General features: G+C 36.0%; 1 protein-coding gene across 1 annotated transcript in view; it reads right to left on the reverse strand.

The window, feature by feature from the left end:
• Window positions 1-125: 125 nt before the first annotated feature.
• Window positions 126-12,539, reverse strand: part of slc24a3 (solute carrier family 24 member 3) — a 51,809-nt gene continuing 39,395 nt past the window's right edge. Inside the window, exons 8-17 of the mRNA XM_088421567.1 lie at window positions 11,357-11,382; window positions 11,197-11,250; window positions 10,957-11,084; window positions 8,934-9,094; window positions 7,127-7,367; window positions 6,658-6,824; window positions 4,843-4,957; window positions 4,403-4,515; window positions 3,851-3,916; window positions 126-3,494 (exon numbers count right to left, since the gene is read on the reverse strand). Coding sequence (XP_088277693.1) covers window positions 3,345-3,494; window positions 3,851-3,916; window positions 4,403-4,515; window positions 4,843-4,957; window positions 6,658-6,824; window positions 7,127-7,367; window positions 8,934-9,094; window positions 10,957-11,084; window positions 11,197-11,250; window positions 11,357-11,382 — 1,221 coding nt within the window. The 3' untranslated portion in view covers window positions 126-3,344. The remainder of the gene's footprint in view (window positions 3,495-3,850; window positions 3,917-4,402; window positions 4,516-4,842; window positions 4,958-6,657; window positions 6,825-7,126; window positions 7,368-8,933; window positions 9,095-10,956; window positions 11,085-11,196; window positions 11,251-11,356; window positions 11,383-12,539) is intronic.

A 12,539-nucleotide genomic window follows, 5' to 3' on the forward strand; every position in this document is an offset into this window, starting at 1 on the left:
GGCCCCTGGAGGTAGGATGAAAAAGCGCTTGATTTGACATGTAGCGTATCCAGCTTTTTTTTCTTGGGTTCTCCAGGGTTAAGAACCTCCACAATTGATACAACGAAAGAATAATGCCAGACATGTTTAGCTGACTTGAGCAAATAAATATTTATTAATGCTCTGGTAGCAAAATGATCTCTAAAATGACATCTGAAACATCTAAACACAAAGTAAAGCATTCAGTTGAAAAGTTCCTTGTTTCAGAATCCGTAACCGCTTGCACATGTACACAAATGTATTCTTCAAATAGCTCTCCACTTCAGTCCCACTACAACCAAGCAAGAGCATGCATGTCTACTGGGTAACAGTTTGAAATAAATCCAGTGCCAGGAATGAAGTTTAGTTCCCTCCAAATATACATTAAGAAGTACTATAAATAATTTATTATATTGAACATGAATCTCCATGCGAGTAAACAAATAGCTTCAGAGATCTCACAGACATCAAAACAAAGGAGTACAAGGGCAGCCTACATTCTATGAAAATATATTCAACAAATATACATATGGAGACAAAAATATATACATTTACACCTATTATATACATACGTATCATACATCTGCAATATATCATCTATGTGGGTATCACATTTCAGAAAATCAATGACAACATTTTGTTTCAAAACGAGCATTGGAATGGTGGTTTGGTTAGTTTAAAATGTGGTATATTGTTTTGGTTTTACAATTATACTGTATTATAAATAGCAGCTGAAAAAAACTTTTTTTTTTTCAAAACAAACCTGTAACAATTGTTGTATGATAAAGTGCATGGTATAAATATTTTTTTTCTATAAGAATCTAAAACTAAAAAAATTCACATACTATTGATAATACTAACTATTCTGACAAAGATTGGAATGTGCACGTCTTTGATCAAATCAAGAAAAACGACTAAATAATCCACACTTCTGGGATCAATTCAGATTTTTCTGAATTATCAGTGCCTCCCATTCCATTTTGTATCCCATTTATCGTTATGAAAACACAATACAATCGGTATTAGTGAAATATTGAAATACAGTACTGTAACAATACTGGAAATAATATTTTGCTATAGGACAAAAACAGAGAAACATGGTGTCCACAAGCACAAATTTCTGGTCAAATATGTATATATATATATATATATATATATATATATATATATATATATATATATATATATATATATATATATATATATATATATATATATATATATATATATATTAGGGATCCTCAGTGTCGTTATAAGTTATATCTCACATTAGGCAGGTATATAAAAAAAAAAAATGCAACCAGTCGGTGGTTGCAATTTGATTGTTTAGGTGCCAAACGCATCCCTGCAAAACAGTCACGTTTGAAATAATCCTGGCATTAACTGTTTTTAAATGAAAAATCAGCTGTTAGGTTTCCTATCACATATAAAACAACACTGATCCTTTCTATAACTTTTAAATTATAGTCTTTCGTATTTAAAGCGGGATATTAAAATTACCATTATTATTGCATTCTTTATGTTCTCCAATAAGTTTAAACCCTGTTTTCCTGTAATAGCACAATTGACTCTGCTTGTAATAAATAAATAGGCATCACTCAACAAAACAAAAGAAAAATAAATAAAGAAAAAGAAAATTGAAATACAATTAGAAAATACCGGTAATTGTTTTTTATAATGACTGATTCAAAATAGAACAAATAAAATAAAATCCCTTTATAAATCAGAAACTGATTTTTTTTTTTTTTTACGGATACTGTGCAAGAGTCAACAGCTTTTAACAGTTGTGGAAGTCTTTTAAGGAGTAAGTGCGAATATTGAGCCTTTTGTGGACTCCTGTAGTGGAGTTAAAGTCCTCAGGATTGTTCACAAACATCCATTTGACATGCTCTAAAATCTAGTAAAAATATTCATTTAGAACAAAGCCACCAAATTGGGACAAATCCAAACGTACAAAATACAAAGTTTCTCGACAAAAAAATAAAGTCATCAAAGTAGGATAAATGTCCTGATGTATATTATTTTACATCTAAAAGCGGGACATCGATCTACCCCCCCAAAAAATGGCTCGTCAAATAATGCCATCAGTGTTTTTCTCTCTATTTACGAATCTCTTAAAGGAGCAAAAAGCAGCAGTAAGTCATTTTCTGTATTTTGCGACTACGCTCACTCTAGCAGTGTTCTACTAGAACACGTACCACTCAAAAAAACTGCTTCATCTTACAAGGAAAATGCATCCCTATAATCAGCATGGAGCATTTGGAGGACAACAAAGACTCACCTAGACCAAAAAGGGTCTGCCTCTGAAGCAAGTTTATGTTCTACAGTGCAAGCTATTATTATTAATATTTTGTTTCCTAACACCAACACGCGGTGCGTCTAAATCAAGTCATTTAAAAAAAAAACACCCAAAGCAATTGTGCTTGTCGTTACACATCTGTAAAGAAGTGTTTTTCTCCTAAGAGTGGATTGCAGCGACCCTGGCACCATAAATACATCTTTTGAGGGTTCTGTGACCTCCAGAGGAGAAATGTGCGTATGACACCAATAAATAAATTATGAGCCATCCGGGGGCTATTTACAGACAACTATTTACAAATGGGAACCAAAAGCTTTCCGTAACGCTCAGGAAATCATTTTAAGTACAAAACCTAGGTACATGAGCTGCGATGTCGAGACTATAAGATACAAAATATGACGAGATAGTAACGTTTCGGTGTGTTGTTACGTAGTTTTGATGTGATAAGACAACGGTATGAATTGTTGGTCTGTTATGAACAAAATATAATCCGGGATATGCTTGGATAATGACAGCTGAGACATGGTCTCATCTGCAGTAGAAATAGAGTCCTTCGGAGCAGATGCCAGTTTACTGACTTGGACTCAGATCAGTGCCGCGGTGCCAAACTCCCCCACTTCCACTCGTGTAACACGTTGCCTACAGAATGATTACCGTCGGCCTAAAAGGAAAAAAAAAAAAGTGCTTTCGTCCTTGGCGCCGTCTCGTCGACAGTCACTCGCTCATTCTTATTTCTTCCCTTTAAACGTTGATAGATAAAACGACAAAATAATAAAAGTGACATTTCCACTCAAGAATGCACATCAATCTTCTCGTTAACTCATTCCACCCCAAAGACTCATTTATACGTCTTTTCAGTGCCCGGCGATTCATTTTTTTTTCCCCAAACATTAGGCTAAAGAAGGGTCTGAAAATAGCAATTTGCAATTTCGGCTCTCATTCTGGTACACGGCCATCTCTTTCGAATCCAAATGCCACGTCTCATTTGAAAGTGTGTGCGCGTATCTGATGTGTTTGCGTGTGCGTCTTAGTCATCCCTGCAGGTGGGCAGGTTGACAAAGGTGAAGATGTTGTACTCAATGAGGCAAGAGAAACACAGGAAGACGGAGTAGAGGAGGAGACACATGAGACCGAGGCGCTTGTCCAGTGTCCACTTGTTAAGGTGAACTCCGATGACCTAAACGCACAGATAGTTACATGAATCATTAGGCCATCAAATCTCTCTCTCTCTCTCTCTCTCTCTGTCTATCTATCTATCTATCTATCTATCTATCTATCTATCTATCTATCTATCTATCTATCTATCTATCTATCTATCTATCTATCTATCTATATCTATATCTATATCTATCTCTCTCTCTCTCTCTCTCTCTCTCTCTATATATATATATATATATATATATATATATATATATATATATATATATATATATATATATATATATATATATATATATATATATATATATATATATATATATTTATTTATTTATTTATTTAGACTTTTTTGGAAGTAATGAGATGCACACTCACCGTCAGAAACACAGACCCCAACAGGAGCCCGACAGAAAAAATCAATCCCTTGCTGTACAATTTGATCTGCAAGAAAGAAATACTTTTTTAATACGTGAAACGTTACGTACAAGTAGAAAGAAGAAAACAAACCTCACAATTGTCAGGCAATTATTAGCAGAATTCTAAAGCCATTTCTGAACGAAAATGAAATATTACTAAAAAAAACAGCTTTAATATTTTATAATGAAAAAACAGTATTGCGCAATTTACCAATACATTACTACCGTCAATCTTAACGAGATCCAAAATGGGATTTAGCTCTCTGTCCCTTTTGAAAGATGGTAAAGCTCAATTTCAATCGTCAAAATCGTAATTACTGTCATTTATGAATTTGTTACTTATAGTGGTTTTAGTTTCGCATCATATGAAAATCTTGTTCATATTTAACTTACTGAATTTAGAATTATATCGCACATATAACAGTACAATCGGCTCTCTCAAACAATAGCAGTTCCTCCTTTTTTCTTAAAGTATTGTGTAACCACATTTTGATTTTTAGGCGGCGCTTACGTCAGAGCCGTAGTTAATGGCGAGCGTCTTCAAGGCCCAGGGGAGACCAAGGCCCACCAAGATGTCAAACACATTACTACCGATGGAGTTGGACACCGCCATGTCTCCCATCCCTGCACAGAGCACAGAGACAAATTCCTAAGCTGATGGAGAAACATTGAGCAGAAAATGGAGGTTACAAAGAAAGCGCGGACAGCTCGTCCAAGGTTTCAAATGTTTGACTGATATCCCAAAGAAAAGGTGACGAGATAAGAGCATAAATTGAAGCGGAGTGATGGAGCCCAGAAATACAGAACTGTTTAAATATTTGATGACAGGAGCTGCAAAAGCAGACATCAAAAGATAGTTGAAGGACCCCTGTTGAGATATGTCCCTTCACCACCTCCAAATGTTAACGTGAGGAAAAAAAAATTGACGTGCGTATGTGTGTGTGAGACCACCTTGTCTTGCTACTATGAGGCTGGCCATACAATCAGGGACGCTGGTCCCAGCTGCCAGGAAAGTGATGCCCATGATGACATCGGGGATACCAAGAGTGAAGCCAATCACTGTTACCTGAGAAACACATTTTTTTCAGTTAAAACCAACAAAATGCTGTGCTTACTGCAAAGCAACTTTCATAATGACGACAATGATTCATATTTTTTCCAATACAAAAGTACTTAAAGTAAGAGGCGCAGTACAATTCAAATCTCGCCATAGTGAGTCAGAGGGAGAGGATTTTTTTTTTCCCACCACATTATGTTGCCACTTGCTAAGCATTGAGTTCTCGGTGATGTAAACAAACACTTTTGGAGCGAGGAGGAAACAGATTACATTATTACTGTGGTGAGCGGCATGAATATAATGTGTTTTATTGACGGAAGAAAGTAGGGCTGTCACTATCAAATCGATTGTCCGATGGACCTTGTAACAGACCCCGACTATGCACACAACCCATTGCATTTTTAAAATTATATTTCATTTATATTTTAATTTATTACGGTTGAAGATGACTTGAAGAGAGCCGATATAAATACTCATTGTTTATTATCATTTGCGCATGGTGATTAGATGCTAACAACATTTTCCAGGCCAATTGCGATTTGTATTAGCATACTAGTGATTACCATTTAAGGTTAACAAACACTAACAACTATTTCATTCAAACCTACATAAAATTTTATGTAAAGTCACTTACTGACAAGTCAACCTGCTGCCTGTCAGCTACAAAAAGGTCAATAACTTCCTGTTGGCATTCTTCCTCTGCTTGACTGCCTTCTCTAATTTGAACACCTAAAACTGAACAATTACAGATTGATTGCAGTGACTCTTATATTCTTGGATAATGCAGCCAAGGGCTTTTTGGTAAATTCAAAATATTCTTTTTCTGTGCTGACATTGTCTATAATGAAAGGACAATAAATTATAGATGAATATGTGTTTTTTGGCACACAAACAACAGCCAATCGGGCAATAGGTGACAGTCAAGACTGTTTAAGTGTGACAACAGTTGAATTGCTGCTGTGGTATAATTCCCAATAATTTACTATTAATTTAGTTTAATTTTGTCACATTTTTTAATTGGAAATAATTCAAAACTTGTGATTTCTTGTGTTTTCTTTTTTTTTTTTTTTGGGGGTGGGGTCTATTGCAAATTCCATTTTTTTTTTTCATTCAAACATGTTTCCAGCAACAGAGCTTGAGGTGGCTCTTTCAGTGGCGCACACCCAACTTGGTCAACGTTTCCCCTAGCTCTAGAAGAGCAAGAAGCAAAAATTATGTCTATTTCCATCATGAAGTTTCCAAATGTCATGGTCTCAATTGGGGTGACACAATTAATGCAACCCTTTTTGCTAATCCAGGTAAATGGAGATAATGCGAATGTTTCAGAAACCCCTATTTTGTCATTAACCCGAATATTGACTGCAGGTATATATGGTCAATGTTTCATCTGACATAATTGAATAGCTCACCAGACACGGCATTATTTGCGCATTATTTGCGCTTTGATGTCACTTTTGGTCTGCAGTTATAATGATTTTACTCTTACATTGAGAAATTATTCACTTTAATTTCTATTCCACAAATTTTATATAAAACCAAAGTATCAGCTTTCTACGTGTGCTGGCACATACAACATAAAATACAAAAAAAGTATTGGTTTAGTTCTACTTAACTCCATTGAATTTGGTTCCAAATTTTTAAACATGTAATGATTCTCACTTCACTATTGGAAAAACGGTTCACTTGGGCATACATTTTGAAACTCTCACCATCCAAACCATGATGTAGGAGAAAGCAGCGATCCACAGGGTTGAGGAGACGAAAGACAGCATGAACCAGTTCTCCCAGCGAGGCGTTGAGCAGTTGGGAACAGTGAAGTAAAGCAGTAGACACAGAGGCCAGGCCAACAACCACTTCAGTTTGTTGCATATACCGGCTGCAATACAACAAACGTTCCATGTATTATATTCTTTCAAATTATGACAACGTCACAGGAGAATTAATTCCAATTTAGATTAAACATGGATTTTTTTTTTCCATATTTAACTTGATGAAATCTTAGTTGGTAGGTTGCAATCACAGTGTAACTTCACGCTTGATAAATGATGAGACTCTCTTGTTGGATTGGAACTAAAAAAGTACATGACTCAATGCATTATTTTGTTGCCAAAAAAATAACTGCAGTTATTGGATGGATGAATGGAAAAATGGAATAACACAAAGATCTGTTTCAGCCACCTGGACATTGGAAGGGCACTAAAGGTCCTTCTCCATCTTCTTCTTCTTCCTCCTCATCGTTTTCGTTATTGTCATTGTCTTCGTTCTCCGTCTCATTTCCCGCCTCGTGATCCTCGCGCCGCATGCTGACACCGCGTTCCGCTCCCGACAGCCCGTTTTCGATGCTCCGCTTACTTGTTCCTTTCAACGGCCCATCCGAGTCGCCGTTGGTCAAAGTTCGTGTATTGATCAGACGCTGCCTCTGTGCCCAACATCAGATATTGGTACGACACGTTGTATTATATTATGTTAAAAAAGTTGAAATAAAAATAAAAAAAAACCTCCATGTACCATTTTTTGCAGAATTATCTAATGTTACAACTTGTGGCTTATAGTCTGGTGCTGTCTATACTACATGACAAAAATAGATTTTGTATTAAATTTTTGATGTTGCGGTTTATAATCCTGTACATTTCAATAAATAGAAATTTAAATCTTATACTCCAAAAAATAAAATAATAATCATTCACTACAGGTTGTCTTCTGTTTTTGACAGTGTTTCACTCCCACTGTGGATCTACTTTCATCACACTGCGTCATAATATGTAATTATTTTACACTGATACAATAGTACAGAAATAATTTGAATAAATATTTGTATATAAAAAGCAGTTTTTGGTTGTAAATATAAAACAACCAAATTAAAGTGAAAGTGGCGGTAACTAAAGTAACGCGCCTTCTGTGCTGCTCGTTATAGTCGTCATATCATACCAGTCAAAAGTTTGAAATGAGAGTTTAATTAAGATCTTTAATTAATTGATCTAGTTAATCTCTTTCTATTTTCATCTAAAAAGTGATGGGTAAAACCCACAACCAACATTTTATTTTTTATTTTTTGGGGGGAATACGCTTTATTATTGTGGCTGAAAGATTGATATACAATAACAAAACTGTGACATCAGTTGTAACTTGTAACCATTTACATTTTGCTGCATTTGAGACAAGTCCCAAGCGCTGGTGCAACCTTTGGTTTCGACCGTCAGGAGGAATGGTGCTGTTTTCTTTTGTCACTAAACAAATGTTTAGCGAATAAAAATAAAATAAAACCCAAATTAAAATTGACCATCCTGTTCATTGCACACTTCAAAATCATGATGTTTTAATCTAAAACATGCTCTCCTATTTTCATGTCTACACTTTGCCCTCCCACCCACAACAGAAGCCAATTACATTATGCCCAACACAATGACAGCCAATCAATGTCCACTTAAGGATGTGATTGACTGTGATTTATTTTTCACCCCCCAACAACTCAACACAAAAAGCCTGATTCATAAAAACAGATCTAATCAGCATGGAGAAAGCATAAAGCTAGAGCTTAAAAATGAGACTGACGTGATTAAAAAAAACACCAACTCTGACTGTAATTAATTAATCACAATTAATCTGTGACGGCTCGGTGGAAGAGTGGTTAGCAAAGTTAAGGGGACGAGTGGTTAGCCCAGTTCAGGGTATTCCCTGCCTACTACCCTCAGACAGCTGGGGTAGGCACCAGCAAGCCTGCAACCCTTGTGAGGACAAGCGGCTATAGAAAATGGATGAATGGACAATTCATCTGTTAAACTCATACCCCTATTCAAAAAGAAAGAAACAAAGGGTGTTTCCAAACTTTTGACTGGTACTGTGTGTTAGAAGACCGTCGCCTTCTTGGAAAATGATATGAACAAACACTTTTTGATTCAATGGGTATCAAAATAACGTGCAGAAATTCAATTGAATGTGGAGTTGTGTGTGTGGCTTGTGTGTGTGTGCGCCGTTGTGCCCCTACCTCAGTAATGAGCATTCGGGATGCCATGGTGAGGCGTGTTCTCGGGGAGAAGTGGCTGGTGATCATGATTCTCATGCCGGCCTCTGAGAAAGACAGCTGGTGGGGGTACGCCGAAAGCAGCTCGTCAACCATCAGCACTGATGTTTTCCTGTGGCGGTTAGCTTCAAGATACAAACACGTGCATGTGCATGCACACACAGTAAATCCATGTAATCGCAGTACATTATATACACTACATTGTATATATAGTTGGCGTAATACTTGTAATCATGACTAGAAATACACTGATGTTTGTTTTTTTCCATGGCCAGTACCAAAACTGATTATTGTTAAGGAAGGCGTTAATTTTCTATAAATGGGAAAATATTGGCGCCAAAATAATGAAAAAAAAATCAAACAACTCATAATTTGATAATCTCATTCACTAACAGCTCATTTTAAGTGAATTTTTGACTTGCATAGTGGTCAATGGCGGATAATGATTAAATTTTCTTATTTTTCGGACTATAAGTCCGACTTTTTACTCGTTATTTGAGCTCTGCGTCTTATAGTCCAGTGCGACTTTTCTGCGTTTTTTTTTTTTTTTTTTGCTATCTGCCAGGAGACATTACACCGGTCAAGCAAATGCGCGTATCTGTTCAAGGTGTCAATTTAACTGTAAAATAGAATTGAAAATATGTGAAAATAATGGCTGTGCTCTAAAATTGTTTGAAAAATATATTATTAAAAATAATTTAATCAAATGTCTAAACTGAATAAAATCTTGTTTAAATGTTTGTGATGAGTATATTTGCTTTACAGTATATATGACTGTATTTGTATATTTATGATTATTTATATATGAATTATGTGCAATGTGTTTATATTTTTACTAAAATAATTTTTCAATCTTATTCAATCAATTAAAGAGAAACGATCCTATGGAAGTACTGATTTTGAGTTTTAACTGCTATTTAACTGTTGACGTTATGCTGAAAATATTCATCAATCCATCCAGTTTCTATAAATATGTTGGGACTTCACTCTTTTGAAGAGGATGTTGCTGTTGTTAGGCAATTAAGAAATAAAAATAAAAAATTGAAACATTTCCATTTAGCATCTTTCTGCGTAAACATCTGATGTTATGAGCTGCGGCTTATAGTCCAGTGCGGCTTATCCGTAACAAAATTGTTTTTTGGCTCAATTTTTGCTTCTATTGGCTAGAAAATATGGTACATTGAGCCAGCCTAGTAGTCAATGGTTTTGTTATTGATTTAAAATGCATTTGAATGCATTTAAACATGTGTTTGTTAGTTTCATTAGTTTCCTGAACATTTTAAAAACTAGTTTCTAGATGTGAACAATACTGGCCGTCAGATTTTTAATGAAGGCAGACGTCGGTATTTGTCAAAATGCAGAATATCAGAAGATAATGGGCTCTGCCGATTATCTTTTAATCCCTTATCGTGACCCACCAAATTATTCTGCTATCAGTCACCCTACCCTACTTCTATTATCCTGCTTACAACATACACCAAATAAACCGAACAAACGTATTGGTGTAGCTGTTCAATATAATAAAAAAAATTGGAAATAAATGCAGTATAACAATTTTTCTTTCATTTTCTCTCAACAACAAGCCGGCAAATTAAATGTAACTTAGTATGTGGACCTCTCTAAAGTCTGGACACATCACTTAACTCAAACCGCCCCTACTCCCAATACTATGTTGAAGTGAATTGGGGAGCTTCATTTTGACGAAAATAGTGCTTTGCTGTTATAAACAGAGGTGTTTGGACATCAGACTTCACTATTCACAGCATGACATTGTCTCTGTGAGGTTGTGTTGAGTCACACAAGTTTGTGTGCGGTGCTGCACATGTGTTGACACATGCAATAGGGAGTGTTTTGTACAGTGACAGCAGTAGATAAGTCAGTTAAGATGAGTGCATGAGCCGATGGCATAAGTCGACGCCATGTTAGTTTAAGAATGTCACCTAACGCCACTATGTAACAGCTACAACTTTCATCAAGGACCTTATACCTTTTTTCAACAGGACGGCAGTTGCATCGGAGCCGTCGTCGACTTCACCGTTATTAGCGGCTCCATTTCTTAAACTGGATGAGTTCTTCTTCCTCCTCTCCAGGAAACGAACAACGTGGGAATTGAGTCTGCATAACGACAACAACAAAAAAAACACTTAAAACTGAATCATCATATGGCGAATCTTCAAAATCACTTGAGTTTCATCTGGCTTCATATGTATTTCAGTATTCGGCTTACTTCATTATCAAAATATAGACGAAATACATCAGAATCAACGTGAGTGCTTCCCACCTGAAAAGCATAAGAAATCAAATCAATTGTGCGAACATTTTTTGGGGATAAGTAAATGAAAGACTGGTGCTTAATTCTGATGACCAACAACATAACTGACACTTACCAAACCACTTTTTCATCATATATGAACTAAAAAAAAGAAAAGAATGGAATATAGTGTTAGGTCGTTGAAACATTTCATTTGGATATGCATGAAACAAATAATGCCGCAAAATCTTTAAACAAGTAGCACACGGATACTGTCTAACGATTTTCAACAGGGCTAATTTGCAACATTTCATCATTCCCATTCTGCTCACTAAATAGACGCTTGAAATGGTTGAACATTGTCACTTATGGAACAGGTTTGTTTGTGAAAATGACGTTTACACTAAAAATATTGAAAACTGAGAAGTGATCGAAGATGTTATTTTGTGCGGCTTCCAACAAATTCTGGGACGGCCCAAAATTAGGAGTCAGCGTGATTCCACACAATGTAAGGCGAGCGTTGTTACAGTTCCTAGCTTGGTTTGTCACCTTTGGTTATCAACTAAAACGGTGAGCAATTGCCACCAAAATCCATATGCACAACTCCTACCCTTGTATACTTTAACCTGTAAAAAAACTGTCACGGAATTTAGGATCTTCTGACAGCAAATGTGAGCTTACTGTAGATGAGGAAAAAATATTACCAGGTGACAAAATCAGAAATATAGTGTTGATCGTTGTTATGTTTTTACACGTTGAAGAGGACAAGCGTGTGTGAATTTTGGTGGCGATTGGTCATAGATTTCAGACACTTAGGGATGTTTTTGATACAGAAAGAGAGCGGATCTCTGGCCTGTATGCTAACTCCTGTGGCTAACTAGCTAGTACAGCTAGCTGTCCACGGCCTACCACCCAGGCAATAATCAAGTACCAATACAACCAAACTAGCGGTGAGACAAAACTATGGGCCGCTGGTACAGCGTTAGCATGATTATCTTAGCCCATCGCAAGATACTTTTACGATGGCCTAATCATCATAGCAAAGCATATTGCTTTAATCATTGATAAAATATTGAGGGCAACATAAAATCAGCTGGAAAAAAAGTGTTTTTAATCCTAATAATAACAAAAGTGTTTTTGGTCAAATAAATACTAAATATAACCTGTTACATGCAGTTAGCTTTAAGTCCCATTGTTTAGGTGTGTGTTCATTTATTGTCTTTACGTCATCTGCCAGAACTAGCCTCACGATCGATGGGTGTAACGTGATCGATACATTGAGCGCTTCTCATGTAGCACAATCAAATTTTTGTCATATG

This window comes from Hippichthys cyanospilos, chromosome 8 (assembly GCF_059441005.1).
Source record: "Hippichthys cyanospilos isolate Australia breed blue-spotted pipefish chromosome 8, RoL_Hcya_1.0, whole genome shotgun sequence".
NCBI lineage: Eukaryota > Metazoa > Chordata > Actinopteri > Syngnathiformes > Syngnathidae > Hippichthys > Hippichthys cyanospilos.